Genomic DNA, 22,986 nt, shown 5'->3' with positions numbered 1-22,986 from the left:
TAGCAACTCTGCCGCCCTTAGTAGCTGCGGCCTTGACCTCGCTAGCACAGGACACGAAAGTAGAATGTTCTCAACCGTTTCTTTCTGCAGCGAGGCCCCGAGGGCAATGTCCAGTAAATATGCCCATCTTGAGCCTTAAGTCTTGTCTCTTTAGAGATATAAGGAACTTTGTGAGCCTAACATGATTTTAGAAATTTTGCACCATCGCGCTTCTGTCCACACGTTTCCTGCTTGATGGATCTCCCTTTGATTTCTCTTATACGGATTGGGACGTCTGCCGTCAATTCATCGAGTGCTTCCTCCTCCATTGTCAACTCATCGACCTTTTCGTTCAATGTGGCCATATTAAATCGTTTCCGAGATGTTCGGGACTTATATCTTAAATGCGCTTGTTACCGGAACGTACCGGATCTGTATTCGGCAAAGGACCATGAAAATCGATGACACTCCAAATCCTACGGAGAGTATATCACTAAAAGATCAACAACATTAAGATTGGAGTTACGGTTACCATTATGGTCGAGATAAGGGTTGCAGGGACGGTTTGGAATACAGTTACGGTAATGCTTGTGTTTTATATACTTCTTGGCCAGAAAATTTAGTTCGATTCTTGAATGGCATTCGGTTCGATTTGTTTCCAGGGAAACTCTTAACTTTCCCCTTCAGTTCTGGAAGATCGTCATTACCTCGCCTTATGGCCATGCCCTTGGCAACGAATTTGGCCTTAAACCCTATTGCGATGTAATATCCTTGCGGCATGGCATAGCATGTATCACATGCAACTTGTTAAGGCTGGATGTTCCATCTATAATTGCCCCTTTCGTAACATAGTCGCAATCCCCTGCAATGTTTAGGAAAATAGCCAAAGCATACTCCTTGCATACGAAGGCTTACTCTATGTCCATGGCAGTACAATCTTTCGTCCATATTCGACTTTATATACAAATACGTGAACGGTTTAGAGGAGGACGAATGTTAACTGCTTGAAGTCTTTGAATAGTGGATGAGTGATTTTTCCTGCTCTTGGTAGGATAACGAAGCGAGCCGTTCTTCAACAGTGCGACGTATGATTCAGTCTTATGCACACATCAAATAGTATCTTTAGATATTCTACGATCTTTTTACCTGCAAACAGACTTTAAACTTCAGGAGGGTTTCGCTGTCCATTAAATTTTGGTTTCTGCCAACAACCCTGGTTTTGTACTCTCCGTATTCGGAGCGTGGGTATCGTCTTCCAGCTCCTCAACATCATCTTCCAATGGGAAGTGTGTGTCCAGAAGGACCTTGAGAGACTCTACCCTTTTCTTTCTCTGTCAGCTCCTGTCTATTTCAGCCTTTAATAGGACTTTTTTTAACATAGCTCTGCCGATGTTTCACTGGACTATTTGCTGTTCTTTAAACACCCCTGTAATTGTCCCAGCATGTAGAATTTTCCGCAGCCTTTGCTTACTTAAGGAATCCCTAACCTATCCCCGATCTCGCAGAAATCTCAGTTCCTTACTCCTCCTTGAAGAAGATGCTACGTTAGTATCATTTTTATCGTGTCTGTGAGGACGTTGTTGCATTTTTCCAACCCTTTTACAGATTTCTGAAATTTGTTCCAATACGATGCTTTAGGGTTGTGTTGTTGTTGTTGTGGCGACAAGGTTGCTCCCCGAAGGCTTTGGGGAGTGTTATCGATGTGATAGTCCTTTGCGGATACAGATCCGGTACGCTCCGGTAACACAGCCCCATTAAGGTGTTAGCCCAACCATCTCGGGAACGATTTATATGGCCACATTAAACCTTCAGGCCCTCCATCCCTCCCCACCCCCAAGTTCCATGAGGAGCTTGGGGTCGCCAGAGCCTCGTCTGTTAGTGAAACTTGATTTGCTGCGGATTGGTGAGGTTGACAATTGGGTTTGGAAAAGCTATATATTGCGCTGACAACCTGAAGGGTTGCGCTACACAGCCCTTTGAATCTGGTATTTTAGTCGCCTCTTACGACAGGCATACCTACCGCGGGTATATTCTGACCCCCTAACCCGCTGGGATTTGCTTTAGGGTTCGTAAGGGTCTTTGCCTTACCTTTCCTATGCTCAAGGACTCGGAGCAACATTGAGCTGCATGTCCCTTCATCCCTCCCAAGTAATCATTTCTCCATTAAATTGGCTGAACGAACAAATTTGTATTATTTAAGCTGTAACACTTCAGTTATCCCACGTATGTACGTACATTAGACTGAGTTGATTTATTAACCGATATCGCGCCATCGACTTTTCGATAGGATTTGGGCTCAGGAAAAAAAGTTCCACTACGCATACCAAAAAAAATAATTTTCGAGCCTGCGAAATTTCATTTTTTTGACTTTTTTCGACTGTGATTTTTAAGGGTTTTTCATGACCTACTAAAAAAATTTTCATTTGATTGTAAAATTTTCATGTATACCCTGTCCGACCCAAAAATCTCCGTTGGCGATAAGTTTTTGAAAAAAAAAAAAAAAAATTGATAGAAAATTTTACAATGAAATGAAATTTTTCAAAAACCTGTTATCGACATTTTTGGGTCTGACAGGGTATACATATGAAAATTTTTTTAGTAGGTCATTAAAAAAAACCTTAAAAATCAAAGTCGAAAAAAAGTCAAAAAAATAAAATTTCGCGGGCTGGAAAATTATTTTTTTGGGTATGCGTAATGGAACTTTTTTTTCTGAGCCCAAATCCTATCGAAAAATCGATGGCGCGATATCGGTTAACTTTCGTCCATGCAAATCGACCCACCCTAACGTACATACCCAAATGAAATTTTTTTATCTTTCATTTATCTGCAAATCTTGGTGCTTCATAGATTTAAAAAAAAAATTATTAAGGTAAATTATGCGCTATTTTTACTTTCTAAAATTCTTTTCACTCATTCCATTTGGCATTTGTATATAACAATATAAATTTCATAACAGATCATTGCATGTATGATTTTGCATTTTACTTAGAACTCTTGCTTTTTAAAAGTAGTGCGCCCCAAACAAGCAAAAAAAAAAAAAAATACATATATTTTATAATTTTTTTTTAAATTTTTTGACTTGAAGCCGACTGAAATGGCAATCGTCCACAACATCGCAACAATCACAACGGCAATCATCGCCGCCAACACCACCACCAAAACCTTCATCATTGCAACGGCAAAAATCGCAACCGCCATTGTTCCCGACTAATGAATGAGACATATCTACATATACATATATCCATATATGAAACAGCAAATTGGAGCAACAGCAACAACAACAACAGTTATTAAGACTATCAAATCGTTTGCGTAATAGTTTTATAAAACGTTTTCGCTCTGTTTTGCATTATGACTAATTAACGGCGAATGTTTGAAACAATACGGCGAGTTGAAATTTAGTTGCTTAGTTTAGAAATCCATTTACATACGTAAATATTGGTAACGGTGCATCCAAAGTACGATGAAATGAGCGATTGATGGGAAAGTACATATTGCAAGTCGAAACACACATTGTTTTTTTGGAATCCATCCGGACAAACAAATTTGCATTAAAAGTAGATTTTGAGGCAAACCATATAGTTAATTTGTGTAGTTGGCTGAAAAGCCCGAAAAATATGACTGAGATTATTTTGATCCATTATTGACGAGCCTGGATAATTTCGTTTTCAACACGCTTATATTAGTTTCACTTTTATGTTCGTATATATTGTAACGTATTTAGGGAAATTCCGCTTATTTGAAACCTTCTGCTAACGTTCGAATCGCTAAACTGTTGAATAAATCACTCCAATAGTGTGTATTGCAAAATGTTCTTTATTATACTACTTTGGGAGTAGTACCAAATTAGTGTACCCTAGTTTTGGTCCTGCCTGAAAATTGGTTTGCCTACATTCAAAAAGTGAGCCTCGCTTCCCCCTCTTCTCTCTCTTTCTCTCATTTCATTTATCTCCCTCCCACTCCCACTTTAACTCGCACCTCCACTTACTCTCACTTCAACTCTAACTCAAAAAAGTTTACGAAATCGGTCACGCCGTATTTGAGTCTTTTCGTTTTAGCGAGACCAACGCCAAGCAGTTCATTTACACACATGTACACATATATATATATATAGATAAAAAAGTTTCGTATATGCTCCGATATCAGCCTTTTGACGTGGTACGGATATGTTTGCGTGTTGATGTTGGTTTCTAATAACTAAGCGCGCTTATTGTGTGATGACGGTCTTCAGTTAAACACATCAAGAGATACGACGGCACTTGGGTCTTACGGAAACTGAGTATTTACTAATATCCTTAACTTGTTTTTAGGCACTCTTATTACTATGGATGCTTGGAAAGTAGATTAGTCCTGCTGTTTGAATATGTGAAGTCAGTCAATGTAAGCAAGTTTAGTCCTATTTTCCGGAAAGTCAAATCTTATTTCGCTAATTTCTCCGGTAGAGAAGATACTTGGGACCTTTCAGAAGATACATATCACGAGTACTACACATACGCCCATACAGAAACTTTCGAGCTGACCTTACTACTCTTGTGACGATTGAGGGGAATATAGAGAGCTTTCACATTGCCCTAAGCTAGAAAAAATGCACTGTGAACTATTCGAGCTGCCAACATTCTGTGGTATTTTGTACTAACGTATCTAAGGGTGGTGTTGTTTTCCCCCGTTCTGTGCAATTTCTATGTCTCAAGGCAACCTCAACCTAACCGCTTTGTCAATTGGGAGCTCAACCCCTTTTCCTCTCGATCTTTCCAAATGTGTTAAGGCGTCCCCCTCCCTTTACTTCCACAGGCGTGTTCCAAAATAATACTTTATACGCCAGGCCATCTTCTTTCATTCGCATAATACAAAACCGTAGTTTCTACCGGTTAAATGACTACCCCCGAACTGAAGCTAACCGGGTCAGAGTTGGAAGACACACTTGTACCAACAGCACTGAAGTCTAAAAAGTATTTAAATTAATTAATCAAAGGATGCGACTACGTCAGCACCACATACGGTTGAACCATTTAAGAATGCGTTCAAAAGGTATGCAAATGTGCAATTCGATTTCGTAGGACATCTCAATCTTAAAAGTGTGAGTTAAAATCACTGCGAAGGGTCAAAATGAGAACCTGTACCTTATCCTAATGTGATAGATCTGCGCTAGCTCGGAAGTAGTGCGATTCGCTGCAGAGATAGCCAAAGCAGCTATGATGCTGTCTTATAATTTGTTGAAGTATGTAGATGTCCGAATGAAGCTCATATATCATAATTGGCGCTTAATCGCTAAGGCGTCACTCCTACTCTGCAATAACTGGCTACAATTGCATACACCAAGGTGATCAAGCCTTCCTCTACTTGTTTCCACGAAGTCAGTGAAGGTTTCCTCCTTCATCTGCTGCGTTAACTATATTAATTTCTGCGCAAAGCTCATAGTACTCAAGTAGTACTGAACAACCTTTGAAATACGTCGTCGGTACCAGAGAAAGGCCCATAACTCTCCCGAAGAACATTTCTCTCGAATACACCAAAAACAATCCCATCTTATATCGATACCGTTGTGATTCTGAACCATATATGAGGACAGGTACAACAATAGGCTGGAAGTGCTTAAGTTTTGTTCCTCGAGAAAGGATTTTAGTTTTAAGTTGCCAGCTCAGATCAAAGTAGCATCTTTATGGACTACTGCAGGACGACAAGAAATCGGACATCAAGGCAGGTCACACTCTTGCTCTCAAAGTTTGCTCTCTCGTTCTCAATGTTGTTTGCACTCTCATTTCACCAATTGTAATTCCAAGACTTTGGTTGTAAGAAAATCCTCCAATAACTGTCCGACAGTATTTGGACAGAGACAAAGAGATGTCGTTAGGGCGGTCTTTCCTTGTCTACTCTATTACAATTTGGGCAGAGCCACAACCATTGTTTTTTTTTTATAGATTTTGAATCGATGTGGCGGGCGTCCCAAATGTTGGTGCAAATACAATATTTGAACGAGTTCGCTTCAATATAACTAATCTAGTTCGATGTAAAGTTTCAGCAAATGCTCGAATCTTCACTTAGAAATTGATGAGACCACGAAAATGTACTTCGGGCTGGACCTTGGGAGAATTTCATGACTTTCAACTTCGAATTGAGCGCAAAACTCGAGCAAGATATAAGAAGCGAGATAATTTCGAAGAACTAAATTTTGTGACTCCGGGTCTCGAACATCTCAAGACGCACATATGCGACTTATCATGGCTTTTAAAACATATTGTCAAAATAAAGGCGTATGCAGGTTTCCAAAGTCTTATCTCAAATTCTTAGGTCAAACCCTTAGAGTTAGTAATATTTTAATTTTCTAAATGAATAAATTTTGAATAAAAATTTGTATCAGTGCCATAATGTTTGAATAATTTTTAGTTGTCAATTTGTTAGTGTAAATTTGTTTTTTATACCGAAGTGCTCCTTCATCATATGAAAGTGCTTTTGCTTTGCACTTACATATGAAAATCAAACCCTTCCATAAGATTTTTTTTATATATGAGGGCAAACGGGCCGTCAAATTTTCTGACTAAAATCGAGATTCTGACAGAATACTACCCTTCGACACTCCCGCCCAGCCTGCATCCATCCGTAAATAGCTGACCAGGCATTCGCTCCTGTTGCCAGATTCATCACTCATATTCGCTCAATGAAGGAAGGCTGGGCAAATGATAAATTTGCACAATAATGGCAAGCCTCTTTTTAGAATCACTTTGTGCTAGGCTTCATTTGAGTTTTCATAAAAAATGTAATAACATTTTCAAACCTGAAGAGCTTCGATTGGTAACAATCCTTCATTTCTTCGTAGTTCTGAGGCACCTAAATTGTTGTTAATTTACTTAATTACTTAACTAAGTTTACGCACATTAAACGGATTTTTATTTTACTTATAAGTATGAACATATTTAAAATTAGTTATTTACTTTTTAAGTTATTGTTGTAATGGTTAAGCTTTTATGTACTTAATAATTTGATATAATATTTTGTGTTTTTATGAAATATATTTTTAAAAATTATTTTTTAATAAGATTGCTTTACTTGTATTGATTGATAAAAGTAGTTTTGAGTTTGTCTAAATATTATGTACTATACATTTTTTAAATTTATGTAACAGTTAAAAATTTGAGTCGAAATTTTAAATCATTCATCGGTCAAAGAAAATGTTCAAACTTCTTTGCACTAAAATAAAGGAAGCCTCTCAGCAGGCAGGTCGAGCGGTCAGTATCCTGCGTTTGTGGCAGTGATCCCAAAGATTTCTTTCCTTGTTCTATTTGGTAGGTCATTCGTTCTCTTACTATCGTAATTTGGCCTGGTTTGCTTGGTATCTTGCAGGTGTTCAAGGAGTATCAGTTGGAAACCGGTAAATCTTTGAACCTGATATGTATATTCTTTTGAATGATGCATCTCGACCGCCTCCGCAGGAGCCATGCCTTTGCAAGTTCGTCTGTGTCTGTGGCTTGAAGTGACTTCCTGCAGCAGCTGACGGCCTCAGACGAAGTGATGAGGGAGTTTAAACCTCTACATTTACTACTGCGTTTTCTTAAGTCATTTTGGTTTTGTCAAGAAACCGTTATGAACTATAAGTCTTAAAAAACCAAAAAAGTTTAAGCTTAGATATAATTGAAAATTTAAAAATATATTCTTTGAGTAGATAGAACGCCCGAATGTGATCCACATCATTTCGACTCCAAACCTACGGACTGACTTCACACAATTATTATTTTTAATTAACAATTTTTGTTGTTATATCGGCCTACTGAGTTGTAAGATCGCGGGTTCGAATCGAGCTCAAGGCCTAACAATAATTTTTTATCATTATTATTATGATAAATTTTTTCTTAATTGAAAAAATGTTTAAATTAGAATAGAAGAAAGAAAAAATTTAGACAACTGCCAAAGCTCGTTGTATAGATCAATTTCGGGAACTGCTAAATTCCTTCATCGGTAACGTTTAGGCGCCGCTGCTATAACCATTCAGCCATCACAGCGGCTTTTTGTTTGTCTTCATTAATCCTACTTCTATTCTGTTTCGTGCCAATTTTTTCTTTCTTCTATTCTAATTTAAAAAATTTTTCAATTAAGAAAAAATTTATCATAATAATAATGATAAAAAATTATTGTTAGGCCGTGAGCTCGATTCGAACCCGCGATTATTTTTAATTAAAATTTACTATTCTCGGATTTCAAACTGAAATCAAGCACTGCACACTTATTTTCGAGAAAACTGATATAATTTATAATTTACACCAAATTATGTTCTATCAAATATATAGTAAAAAAAGTTTCAGATTTAGGCTCATACTTTTAGCCCTGCACCGAAACGTTTTAGACAGTGTTTCTCGCTCAATTTGTGTTTTGTAGTTTTGTTAAGTCAGTTAAAGTTTCTTCCGAGGGTGTACCTAGCACTGCCAAGGGACAACTTTGTTTTGAAAACTTTTTGTATCGTTACCACTAATTTTTGGAACCGCAGCCCCACTGCTTTATAGAGCTTTAGGTAACTTTCTTTTATACCCGCATTTTTTCCATACAAAAGTGCGTACTGGCAATCGACTTTTAAGTAACTCCCTATTGCACTAAAGCCTCCAATTTTGTTAAACCGACCAGAACCCTTTGGCAACACAACGTAAGAAGTCAAAATTAAGATAGGTGGCGCACGAAGTGAGACATTTGGGAAATGTCTGCGAAATTAGCAATCTTAAAACAAATTTTTCTTTATCCTTCTAAGAGCTAGATACTTTTAACACAGCCTATACCACATACTTAGTCAAATGGCGTTAAAAGATGTTGGAAGAAAAATTCCTCGAGAGAGCATGGACCAAGATATTAAGAAACTCGTTAAAACCTATGGAATATTTTCCACCGATTTTCAAGCCACTTCGGTGGAAGCGAGATATATGCAACCGAGAACATAGTTCACAACTGAGTGAAAGTTCTAAATAAGTTTCGAATATAGAATCGTTGGTTAGAAACCGATGGCAATGGGACATGATGTGGAAAAATGTCTATAGGTGAGGCACGGATCGAGATATTTGCAAAATTCGGACAAACCGATGCAATCCTGCGCTTAAGTTTTAAGTAACATTTCAAATAAGCTGGATACCAGAAGCTTAGAAAATAGTTCAGAAACCTGTGGCAATGCAACATATGGTAAAAAATTTCCATACAGAGGTATTTTAAAAACTGTAACTAAATATGGAATATTACTAGAGATTTTGAAATAACTTGGTGAGGAGCTAGAAACTTGAAATGCAACTCGTAGTTCAAACCCTGGCGTTTATGCAACATGATGCTTAAACAATTCCCCTATATAGCGCATGAACTGAGATATTTGGAAACTCGGAACTCTTGCAGGCGACATTTTGGTAACTTGCCGGTGAGTAAGAAAGTTAAAAGCTAGCGTAAACGGTATCACTAAAGTCTATTGCGATTTCGAGGGGGTTAGGTTAGGTTAGGTGGTAGCTGGCCTGGTAGAGAAAGCTCACTTGGACAGCATGAGGGAACGTTGTGATACCACATAACAGCACGGTGACGTAAAGTATAGCTACTTAGAGAGTCGTTACATGATATAGTTTCGAATGAGACCGATCTCAATCTTGGATAAATCCTTCGGAGTCGCGCGGTACTATGAAATAAAAAATAAAAATATGGTAAACCAGCTTGTTTTGGGATAAGTTTTTCCGCTTTGGTTTGTTAACACAAAGGTAGTCTTAGTAATTTGTTTTGTATTTTTATTATATATTTATTACATATGTAGTTGCAAAAGGTTTTCTGTTCTGGAAACAATGGCTAAATCAGAAAAATGTGTATCCTCTGCACACAAATTGTTTATTCTGAATAGACCGTTTCATCAGTCAAGCCAAACAAAAAAATGCATCATACGTCACCTGTTAACTTAACAATCATTACTATTGTCCTTGGAATAAAAGTGAATGCTGTTAATATGACAGAGATTTATGGTCATAACAACAAAGCGCCGTAAGCGTAAGTTTCTCTTTAACATTAGCTGATACATTTGCTAATTGTTATTCGCTGTTAAAATGACGAATGAAATTAGTTCTTGCACAGAAAACTCAGTTAGATTGATTGTTAATCTGTCAGTTTTACAAAATATTGTTAACTTGTGACCAACAATTTCTATTCTGAAATTTGATATTTCACAAAAAATTCAATTTAATTAACCATAATGCGATGCATTTTACCGAATATCTGTATATTCATAAACAACAAACTCGATTTGTTGATTTGACTAGCGTAATTTTTTTTGTCACATGCAGACCTTAGTCAACACTTTCTTTTTGAAACTTCATCATAGGCAAGTTTTATAATTTTGACTAGGTTAGGTGGTAGCTGCCCTGATAAGGAAAGCTCTCTTGGATTGATTTAGACTAACAAAGTTTGTCTTATCAATGAAATTAGAAGAATGAAGGCTTATGATGGACGTTCTTATGGGACACTGCATTTTGCTCATAATTTAGGTCCGATTGAAGTCGACTGCTGGGGAAAAGGGACGAGCTCAGATCTTGCGTTTGCCAGCGATTAGAAGTTGCTCAATTTTCAGACAAAAAAGCTTAATTTCGAGAATTTCAAGACTCCAGAAATCGAAACTCGGCTTCTTGCGGAATTATCGCAATACTCGGCATTTTGTTTATAAACACTAATTTATTTTTTATTTGCGGTTCTGTGGAAATTTTCCCATATTTTCAAGTAAGCAGAAATCGTAGGTTTCATATATAATACTAGTTACGTGAATAAAGCGTAAAGCGAAAAATTTCTTTTGGAACAAACCCGAGAGATCGTAAGCTCTAAATTTATACAGAAACTCCGACAATTTCGATAAAAATCTATCATGTGGACGACTTTCGGGATGCGGAAGCTACGGTGGAATCAATGACATACCTCATAATTTTTTTTTATTTTGAATTCCTTTCGTGAAAACTAATTTTGGCATATGCTAATGTTTGTCATATTATATACAGCAACGAACAGAAAAATAGCAGTGGCAATTTTATTCAAATTTCTTCCCTTAAAAAAAAGTTCACAATTTGTATTGTCGAAATCTAAAATAGCCTTGGGAAGAAAATTGTCAAAAATATAATGCAAATTTTGAGAGACCTATAACTTTGGAGGGCATTTTTTTCGAATTTTTTCGAAAACGTTTTCGAGATTGGTTTGCAGTTTCACTTATGAAATTAATTGACAGTTTTTTTCCTTATACCTATCAAAATTAAAAAGAAAAGTATTTTATTAATGAAATTTGATAAAAATTGCCACTGCCATTTTTCTGTTCGCTGATGTATATATATTTAATATTAAAATTAATAAAATAAGCATTCCTAACTATAATTTAAGCAATATTTAAAGCATTTATAATATTTATAAAAGCTCGAAACGAATTAAACGGAAAGGCAACTAAAATATAATCAAAACTTAAATTAGGTTAAGTTACGAAACAAAAATCAATAATAAAGCAATGAGGGGGAGCGAGGGGGGGGGGGGGGGAATTGCATATACACTATTGTGAACTCGCGTGCTAATTTAATAAAATTATGGCACAAATAAACATTTGTTTGTGCTGTTTGGTCCAGAAGGGACATGCGTTCGGTTCTTCTTCTGGCAAGTATACGTGAGTATATTTAAGCCCCCTCAACTCCCCGCAATGAACACTGGTCGCACAAATTGCGATTTTTCTGCACTAAAGCGGAAGTGCGTTTAATTAAGTATTCAAATATTGCTTACTACGATCGTAGATATTAAGAAAAAAAAACATTCGAGTGCCACTTAATTTAAAATAAATAAATATGTAATAAATTTGTGCATAGTTTAATGTATAATATATATATATATATATATATAAGAATTAAAGCAGCTGTGACCATATCAACTATCATAATTATAATTATATCTAAATGACGTATGAAATATGAGCATGCGAAAATGTATTTATGTAAGCGGCATATAAAAAATACATTCACTCGGAATAAAAAATTTTAGTTTATATTGAAATGAAAAAATTGAAAGCGAAACGCCTTAATTTTACACTTGAAGATTTACATACCTACATTTCATTATATATTTGTATAACTAACTAATAACAACTTAAGAGCGTATTATAGAGCCTACTTACTTATATATACATGTACAGCAGCGATCAGAAAAATAGCAGTGCCAATTTTTATTAAATTTCATTAATAAAATACTTCTTCCGGTTAGTTAAATAAATTTTTTTTTATTTTAGATAATTTAAGGAAAAACTTGCATGCATTTTGTGACTGAAACTATGCACATACATGCATGTTTTCGAAAAAATTCGAAAAAAATTTTACGAAAATTTCGAACTGCTTTTTTTGTTTTCTGAACTCCCTTAAGTATGCAGTTTTGTAGCCCAATCAATTTTACTCCCTCAAAGTGCAAGTTATAGGTCTCTCTAAACTCGTACTGAGTTTTGACAATTTTTTCTAAGTGTGTTTCAGATTTTCGTCCATATAAAAAATAAAATTATGCGCACTATTTATGAAATAAAAGTTAAAAAAACGTTCGTGAAAAAAATTTCAAAAATCACTACAAATTTTAAGATACTTATAACTTGCAATTTGAGACACTAAAATGGACTGGGCTACAAAATTGAATGAAAAAAAATTTGAAAATCCAAAAAAAATTCGAAATATTTTCTCGAAATTTAAAATTTTTTGCGAAAACGTTTTTGCGATTAGTTTGCATAGCTTCAGTTACACAATTTATGGAAGTTTTTTTCTAAACTTTACGAAACTAAAAAAAAGAGGAAATAATTAGCAAAGTTTGCTATGATATGAACTTTTCGTGTTCGCAGCTGTACATAACAAAATTCCCTTACATAATTATAAGCGCAGTGATATCACGTTTTATCTATTTATATTATTTAGCTTTCGTTTTAATAATAGAGTTTTATATATAAAGCCGTATAAATCTATATAGCCATGATACCACAAAATTTTAAAAATTTCAAAGCAAGGTTCTAAGGATTTTCAGAACGAAATTATTTTTCAAGAATATTATAAACAGTGCTTACTAGGGATAGTCTAAAATATTGCTAAAATCTGCTCCCGATATAATATATCTTTATCCTTAATATATAAAATTAAAAGCCCTAACTTCCTTCGAGCAAAATAGCCGATCTACTGGTTCGATTTTCCTAATTCAAGTCTTGAAATGACATGTGTAGTGATAGAACTTTTCGAAAAAGTATCGATGCCGGTACTCGTATAAAATACTCGGATCAAAGAATCGATGCTAGTACTCATACTCAGTAAAAGGTATCGAGTATACTCGATGCAAGTGAGTACTTCGGAACTTTTACCAAAAGTGAAGAAACTTTTTTTAATATGAGATCGTATGTTTTGAATTTAATAGAAAACAAATAAGGAATTTTAAGTTTGGACGAAACCTAGCATTATATATGCATTTGTGTGCCCCTATATATATTTTAAGAATACATTTAAAGAGAAACGTCACGAACATTAAATGACTTAAAAGTTTTGTGGAGAGATTAACTAAATATAATTTATGTACTTTGCACTGCCATATCTCTACTGGTTGTTGTTGTTGTTGTTGTAACAGTGGTTGGATCCTCTAACGGGAGTCTAAAGAAACCTGCAGTTTCAAAGGAATGGACCACATTGGAAGGGGTTTTAGAGACGTTCGTTCCACATTGCAATTGAAAAGATGATTCGGTATATGTTAGAGTTTAGCCTATTACAGTCTCCCTAGGGAGATCGCTTTCCTCTTCTGCGAGCTAAGGGTATTTAACTTTAAGAACGGGGTTTGCCAGGCAATTCCTGGCATAGAGGTCCGCCTCCTTTTTGTGGATATTTTGCTTCTAATGCTTCCAATATCACTGAGGACCTTTTTGTGTTGTTCTTCTACATACGGCTGAGATCTCAGTGCCGTATTTCCTCATAATGCTTGAGGAGATGACTTCTTAAGACCCTGGGGCGGGGTCCTTTAATTAGATGTCTGTTGAGATGCCCAGGTTCTGTGTATTCAGCAGAAACTGTTTGTTCAACATTTCATATCTCTCGCCCTAGTGGGGAATAATACTCTTGCCTCACTATGTAGGTGGTGTTCTGTGGACATAAGAAGACAGCCCGTATCGATTCTCCGAGAGGTGTTTTGACAGGTCTGTATTTTCTTCCAGTGAGTAACCTTTAGGCCCGGCGACCATATCGGAGGCGCGCAGCATTCAAGCGTCTATGTATCTTTACCCCAAGTGCTTCCGGCAAGAGATTTGAGGATTTTGTTACGACTCTGGATTCTATGTAGGTGCCGATGCATGCTCACCAAAATGTAGATCCTGATCCAACGTCACACCCAGTATTTTTGGTAGTCGTTGTAATGCCATCGACGTGGATGTCCAATATGGTCGACATTTGTTATGTGTATGTTGTAAGCCCCTTTTCTTTAAAATAGGCGTGGTCCTTATCCGATTTTGATCGGATTTATGTATAATACCAATATTATTTCCGCCACATTGCAAAGTGATATTAACGGCTTTCGATTAACGGTTTGCAAAACTTTTAAGTTGTCTTCTGTTTAATGTGGGCGGAGCCACGCCAAGTTAACAAAATTGTAAAAAAAATTTATATTGTATATCGCAACTTTTTGTATCCACTCTCCAAGTTTTACCACGTCATCAGTATTTGCTAAGGCATTATTCCTTTTTCCCATTTTTGAGAGTAGACGTGGTTATAATCTGATTTCGACTATTTGCAATACCCATATATCGTCCACGATCCTGTAAAAGCTGTTAACTCCATCCACCAAAGTTTCACACAAAAACTAAAAAGTTCTATTACATCACAAGTTAAAATGTATTGAAATTTTATGTGGTTAGCAGCTTTTTATTATAATTTTGTTGATAAGTTAAACGGGGGAGCTTTTACCGCATCGTCGACGATCTCAATTTATGCTCAAGTTTTGGTGATGATGGACTGAACTTTGTTAAGCTTAAACATGTAGACCACCGGAATTTGGTGATATCGGGGAAAAGTATCGGAATAAAATATCGATACTTTACTCAGTACTTGGAAAAAAGCATCGAGTACGAAATACTCGAGTATTTTTTGGAAAAGTATCGATACTACTCACTCAGTACTCGTATCGTTCTATCACTAGATATGTGTCTGCCCGAAATTTACATAGGGGTAGTTTTTTTTATGGGAACTATAATAAGAACATGTTTAATTAAATTGTTTTATTCTTCAACAGGGCCAATCATAACTTAAACAGTTCATATAGCCCAGCAACTAATGACGCTTTGCACACCGATTGGTTAGCGAGAGCGAGCTCAGGAGATCTTGCTGATAAAGCTTCAGCGAACCACATATAATGTTTGTGTGTGTTTCAAATGCCTAAAAAATGGTGGCCTGATGGCCCTGGTAAAGTTCAGATACCGCTATATAAAAATGTTACTATTTATGAGTCGGTTCTCTTGAAGTTTGGTACTTAGGGTGACTTTTGCCTAAATGAACCATGGACCGACCTTTTGGAACAAGACATTCTCGAAGATGCGGTTTGCTTCTGAACAGAGTGAGAAGCAAGAGTGAGAGGGGAGGCGACAAAGAGGAAATCGGAGAGTTAATGGAGGAGAGAGATGTGTATCCATATATTTAGACGAAACAAAAGACGGAACTGATAAGTTTTATCATAAGCTATGCGCGTTTTTTGTTGCATTCATTTTCAGAATTCCAAGTCGCCCGATTCCTAATATTTGGTTAACCGTTTTGTATTTTCAAAAACTAATGATTGAAAAAATCAAAATAACTCGCTTATAATTATGCTATATAAATTTATAAACTTTGCAAAAATACATACATACATATTATATATGAATACTTTACAATAGATAGGGCGACCGTTTAAATTTTATAAAAAATATATTTTACAACTCGAAGTGCAATAAAGTAATAATAATTTTGTAACTAATAATTTTTGCATTTTCATATCAAAATTATATTTTAGGCGAGGGTCATCACAAGGAGGCATTTACCTTTTCGGTCTACGGTACTGTAAGTATGTTGGGAAATATTCCCCCTCAGACGTCATTAATGTCCAGATGCTGAAGCCAATCATTCACAATTCTAACCCATAGTAGCAGTGAAAGAACACACCTGTGGGATACCACTTCTCATTTTTGTCTGAGCTGACGCTATCCCGCCACCTACTTTGATTGGCATGCAACTCAGTAGTTGATTCGAATTCGAGTGCTATATGGGTCTTATCATTGACCGCTGGTTGGATATTGTCAACAAAGTATTTAGCCGTTGCAATAAAAATCAGTCAGGTATTCTAGCGTTTTTTAAAAGGGATGAGGACAGAGTTATAGTTTTACCTACCCTACCTATGGAAGAGTGACTTTCTCCATATTACAAGACTTGCGGACATGGCTGGTTGGTTGCTGTGCTGCCCGGCGCCATTTTGATGCACTTTATTATGGAACCAACAAATTATCATGCACATATATGAAATTACTGTACCCTAGACTGGGTCGAAAAAAAAGTTGCGAATGTCCGCCCCTAAATTTGAAGACTATGTTGAGAGGGTTTCGGAAAAATTTTTTTTAATTTTTTTTGATCCTTCGAAATACAGCCGAAAATGTTTTTTCGTTGTAACTTGGTTATTTGACGTCCGATTTTTAAAATTTATATGTCATTATTTTGGCCTTGAGAAGCTTCACATATCCGTTTAATGTCCTTTCAAGCTATGAAATCGTTTTCACATGATTAGGTCAGCCAACAAAATTTTACCCCCCTAATGTATGTTTTTTTCCTTACCAGACGAAAGTACTTAAAAATTCAAGAAAATGTTGCTTTGAAACCATATTACTAAAATAATAAACAAAGAAGTTATAGCACTTTCAATATTTATTGCAACTGTTATTTTCCCTGATTCTTATTATACTTAGACCTGAAACTCATGATATTTTTGGAGGAAAAATTGCAGGGTTTGCTTTGAAAAGTTAATAATGATATGCCAATATCATGAATAGGGGAAGTCAAAGTAAATAAGTGAGTCAAACCTGTTGTTTCGTATTTATAATAATAACGCTATGCGACAAAATCAGCTTTTTTTCTGGGTATTGGACAAAACCCACTTTTTTGTAGAGATTGAGACTTAAGTAAACAAAGTACTATCGCCGTTTTTCGAACTTCGCCTCCAAAAAATAGATATCGGCTTTCGAAGTTCGAAATTCTACATTTCTACATTGAAAGAGTAAAAATGTGGGCGTGGTCCGCTCTTTTCCCTTATTTGAAAGGCTGAATTCTTTTTTTAAGAAATTTAGTATAATAGCTGTTATACGAGGTGAAAAGTCAGACTCTGACTTCTAACTTTTCACCATACTTTTTCAATTTGCTGAACGCGTTAACAAAAAAATAAAACTTCCAAATGTATAATTTCAAACTTCGAACTTCGTAAACCGATATCTATTTTTTGGAGGCTAAGTTCGAAAAACGGCGATAGTACTTTGTTTACTTAAGCCTCAATCTCTACAAAAAAGTGGGTTTTGTCCAATACCCAGAAAAAAAGTCGATTTTGTCGCATAGCGTTATTATTATAAATACGAAACAACAGGTTTGACTCACTTATTTACTTTGACTTCCCCTATTCATGATATTGGCATATCATTATTAACTTTTCAATGCAAACCCTGCAATTTTTCCTCCAAAAATATCATGAGTTTCAGGTCTAAGTATAATAAGAATCAGGAAAAATAACAGTTGCAATAAATATTGAAAGTGCTACAACTTCTTTGTTTATTATTTTAGTAATATGGTTTCAAAGCAACATTTTCTTGAATTTTTAAGTACTTTCGTCTGGTAAGGAAAAAAACATACATTAGGGGGTAAAATTTTGTTGGCTGACCTAATCATGTGAAAACGATTTCATAGCTTAAAAGGACATTAAACGGAAATGTGAATCTTCTCAAGGCCAAAATAATGACATATCAATTTTTAAAATCGGACGTCAAATAACCAAGTTACAAGGAAAACACATTTTCGGCTATATTTCGAAGGATAAAAAAAAAATAAAAAAAATTTTTCCGAAACCCTCTCAACATAATCTTCAAATTTAGGGGCGGACATTAGCAACTTTTTTTTTTGTATGAGGACCAACCCAGTCTACTGTACCCTGAGCTTGCTTTTACTAAAACTTTTGGTAAGGCAAAACAAAAACAGGCGTGAGTGCCAAGTAGATTAATGTGTAAATATACATGTACAGGTGAACGCATAGAAGACTACTGTTTTTTAGTTAATTAAGGTTCGCCCAGCGGATGAAGTTAAACCAAATTAAAGGTAACTTTATCAGAAACAAATAATGTCGAGCTTTTTATTGCTTTATTATCGGATTATTGCCGATAGCAAAACTATTATCCTCGAGTTAATAATTTGTAATCGACTATGGCCGCCTAGTCAAAGGCTTGTTATTAGGTTATTATCAGCTTGTTATCGACGGGTTATAGATGGATCATCGATTATATATTGAAGTTTTATCGGTATCTATTTTAAATAAACCGATAACCAATTAGTTACACTCCTATAAATTATCTATAACTATCGATAACTAATCAATATACTTTTCATAAAAAATTTATAATTTTTCTATAAGAAATCGATAATTTTTTGAAAAGAGCTATAACTTTTCGATACATAATCGATGAATTTTCTTTCAAAAATGTATAAATTTTCGATAACAAGTCGATATATTATCTACAACAAATCGACAACCCTTCGATACATTAAATTTTTGATAACATCGGTATGATCAAGAAAATAAAGCGGTAGTTTTTCGATAACTTATTAAAAGGGTTTCGATAACAAATATATCTTTGAAAACGTATCAAAAACTTCTCAATAAAGAATTGCTAATTTTTCGATGATAAATCGATAACTTTTGGATAACGTTTCGACAAAAAATCGATAAGATTCCCATAACAAATTGGTGATACTGCGATAACAAATTGATAACTTTTCTATTACATTTCGACAACAAATCGATAGCTCGCCTCTACCTAGTCGTTAGCACACCTATAACAAACCGATAACTCGTCGTTAAGAAATGGTAAACACACCCATAAACACTTGACAACCAACCTATAAACCATCGATTATAAAAGAACTAGCCTTTACCCGCGGCCCCGTCCGCAAGGAGAAAAAAAATATATGTGCTATTCACGTTAGCCTGCTTATCAAGTTATCTGTTTAAAAATTATTTTTGTCTAATGTATTTTATTTTTGTAATTTAGTAAAAAAAAGAACTAAATAAGAAGATAAGCTGAAAGGTACGCTTTCATGAATAGCACAGTACAGTTTTCTCGAATTAAAAAAAAATACATTTTGTTTTTAAATTAAATTAATTGATATGAGAGGGGTGAAAGAATTACTACTCATAGAACAAAGGAGTGAAACTACAATTAGCTAAAACCAAAGAGAATTTTTTAGATGAAAATAGTGTTGCTTTTCGGGTATTTAGTTGGTTAAAATATTAAAAAAAGTGTAATTATAGTTATAACAGTTCGTTACACGATTCATTGAAAAAACTTAAAAAATTGAACGAAAAAGCTCTGTTAGCAGCAAATGCACGGCCATAAAAGCTCATAATATAAAAAGGCATGTGTGCTGAACTACCGGTTGCGAAGAGACCTAAAATGATCCCGGACCCAAGATGATACCAAAATTTCCGGGCAGATCCCGAAAATCATCCAGAAATTAACCAGGAGGGGTACCAAAATGATTCCGAAATAGTCCCGAAAAATTCCTGAAATTACCGTGGCGGGACCCCGAAAACCATACAGAATTGATCCCGGAAAAAGTCCGGAAAAAGTCCCGAAAAAACTCCAACGGAATCCCGGACAGATCCCGAAAATCATACAGAAATTATACCGCAAGGGTCCCAAAATGATCCCGAAATAATCCAGAAAAATTCCCGAAATAACTCCGACGGGATCCCGGACAGATCCCGAGAATGACCCATAAATTATCCCGGAGGGGTCCCAAAATAATCCTGACGGGATCCTGCAGGGATTCAGAAAATAATCCAGAAATTATCCCTGAAGTATCCATCCTGAAATAATACCGAAATACTCCCAAAAAAGTCCCGAAATGTTTTTGCCGGAACACGATATAGCCCTGAAAAAGTTTCCAAAGTACGCTGACGGGATTCCATATGGATCCCGAGAAACATTCCGAAATAATGCCGGAAGGGTCTCCAAATGATCTCGAAATAGTCCCGAAAAGTACCCATTTGACCCTGACGGGATCACTAAAACCATCCATGAATCTAGGGGGATCCCCAAATGATCCCGGAAAAGTCCAGCAATAACTCCGACGGGATTCCGGACGAATCCCGAAAATCATTCAGAAATTATCCCGAAATGGTCCAAAATTGATCCCAAAATAGTCCCGAAAAACTCCCGAAATAACTCCGACGGATCCCGGACAGATCCCGAAAATCATGCAGAAATTATCCCGCAAGGGTCCCAAAATGATCCCGAAATAATCCAGAAAAAAGTCCCGAAATAACTCCGACGGGATCCCGGACGGATCTCGAAAACCATCTAGAAATGATGCCGGAAGGTACCCCAAATGATCCCGAAATAGTCCCGAAATGACCCCGGCGGGATACTGGACGGATCCCGAAAACCATCCAGAAATGATGCCGAAAGCATCCCCAAATGATCCCGTATTAGTCGAGAAAAATTCCCGAAATGACCCCGACGGGATCCCGGACGGATCCTCAAAACCATATAGAAATGATGCCGGAAGGTACCCCAAAGGATCCCGAAATAGTTCCGAAATTAACCTGACGGGCTCCCGAACGGATCCCGTAAACCATCTAGAAATGGTGCCGAAAGGTATCTCAAATGATCCCGAAATAGTACCGAAATGACCATGACGGGATCCCGGACGGATCCCGAAAACCATCTAGAAATGATGCCGGAAGGTACCCCAAATAATCCCGAAATAGTCCCGAAATGGCCCTGATTGGATCCCGGACGGATCCCGAAAACCATCTAGCAATGCTGCCGGAAGCTACCCCAAATGATCCCGTATTAGTCGAGAAAAAGTCCAGAAATGAACCCGACGGGATCCCGAACGGATCCCGAAAACCATACAGAAATGATGCCGAAAAGGTCCCCAAATGATCCGGTATTAGTCGAGAAAAAGTCCCGAAATGACCCCGACGGGATGCCGGACGAATCCCAAAAACCATCCAAAAATGATGCCGGAAGGGACCCCAAATGATCCCGAAAAAGTCCCGCAATTATTCCGACGGAATCCTGAACGGATACCGAAAACCATGCAGAAGTGATGCCGGAAAGGTCCTCAAATGATCACCTAATAGTCCCAAAATGATTCTGACGGCATCCCGGACAGATCCCGAAATCCATCCAGAAATGATCTTGGGCTGGTCCCAAAATGATCCCGAAATAGTCTCGAAAAAGTCCAGAAATTACCCTGACGGGATCCCGGACGAATCCTGAAAACCAATCTTAAATGTTGCCGAAAAAGTCCCGAAATGACCCTGATAGGACCCCGAAAGGATCCCGAAAACTATCCAGAAATGATGCCGGAAAGGTCCTCAAAAGATCTCCTAATAGTTCCGAAAAGACCCTGACGGGATCCCGAACGGATCCTGACAACTATCCAGAAATGATACCGAAAGGGCCCGCAAATTATCCCGTATTAAAAAAAAAAAAATAAATGTAAGGCGCGATAACCTCCGAAGAGATCTAAGGCCGAGCTTCTCTTCCAATTTGCGTCGTGCTCCTCTTGATTTTTCCCTACAAATTGGCCGGACGGGACCTACATGTTTTATGCCGACTCCGAACGGCATCTGCAAGTCAGATGAGTTTTCACTGAGAGCTTTTCATGGCAGAAATACAATCGGAGCGCTTGCCAGACACTGCCGAGGGGCGACCCCGCTTAGAAAAATTTTCTTCTAATTGAAAAATCTTATTTCTAAAATTATCCCGTATTAGTCGAGAAAAAGTCCTAAAATGGCCCCGACGGGATGCCGGACGAATCTTAAAAACCATCCATAAATGATGCCGGAAGGAACCCCAAATGATCCCGAAAAAGTCCCGCAATTATTCCGACGGGATCCTGAACGGACACCGAAAACCATCCAGAAGTGATGCCGGAGATCCTCAAATGATCACCTAATAGTCCCAAAATGACCCTGACAGCATCCCGGACCGATCCCGAAATCCATCCAGAAATGATCTTGGGAAGGTCCCAAAATGATCCCGAAATAGTCTCGGAAAAGTCCAGAAATTACCCTGACGGGTTCCCGGACGAATCCTGAAAGCCATCCTTAAATGATCCGAAAAAGTCCCAAAATGACCCTGACGGGATCCCGAAGGGATTCCGAAAACAATCCAGAAATGATGCCGGAAAGGTCCTCAAATGGTCTCCTAATAGTCCCGAAATGACCGTGACGGGATCCCGACAACTATCATTCCGAAAGGGTCCGCAAATGATCCCGTATTAGTCGAGAAAAAGTCCCGAAATGACCACGACGGGATCCCGGACGAATCCCAAAAACCATCCAGAAATGATGCCGGTAGGTATCCCAAATGATCCCGAAATAGTCCCGAAATTACCTCGTCGGCATCCCGGACGGATCCCGAAAATTATCCAGAAATGATGCCGGAAAGGTTCCCAAATGATCCCCTAATAGTCCCGAAATTACCCTGATGGGATCCCGGACGGATCCCGAAAACCATCCAGAAATGATGCCGAAAGGGTTCCCAAATGATCCCGTATTAGTCGCGAAAAAGTCCCGAAATGACCCCGACGGGATCCCGGACGGATCCCGAAAACCGTCCAGAAATGATGCCGAAAGGGTTCCCAAATGATCCCGTATTAGTCGCGAAAAAGTCCCGAAATGACCCCGACGGGATCCCGGATGGATCCCGAAAACCATCCAGAAATGATGCCGGATGAGCCCCCAAATGATCCCGAAAAA

At 37.2% G+C, this 22,986-nt stretch overlaps 1 protein-coding gene across 9 annotated transcripts in view; it reads left to right on the top strand.

Moving 5' to 3' along the window:
- Positions 1–15,924, top strand: part of Rok (Rho kinase) — a 90,938-nt gene extending 75,014 nt beyond the window's left edge. For 8 of the 9 annotated variants that reach the window (XM_067783936.1, XM_067783929.1, XM_067783931.1 and 5 more), the window contains exon 13: positions 3,065–5,758. In XM_067783936.1, the coding sequence (XP_067640037.1) occupies positions 3,065–3,197 (133 nt within the window). In that variant the 3' untranslated portion in view covers positions 3,198–5,758. Of the gene's footprint in view, positions 1–3,064; positions 5,759–15,225 lie in introns of those variants that run through there. The other variant, XM_067783937.1, reaches the window with a different exon arrangement.
- The last annotated feature ends 7,062 nt before the right edge of the window (positions 15,925–22,986 follow it).

The sequence above is a fragment of the Eurosta solidaginis genome, chromosome 4 (genome assembly GCF_040869045.1).
Source record: "Eurosta solidaginis isolate ZX-2024a chromosome 4, ASM4086904v1, whole genome shotgun sequence".
Taxonomy (NCBI): domain Eukaryota; kingdom Metazoa; phylum Arthropoda; class Insecta; order Diptera; family Tephritidae; genus Eurosta; species Eurosta solidaginis.
This window is presented reverse-complemented; position numbering and strand designations above follow the sequence as displayed.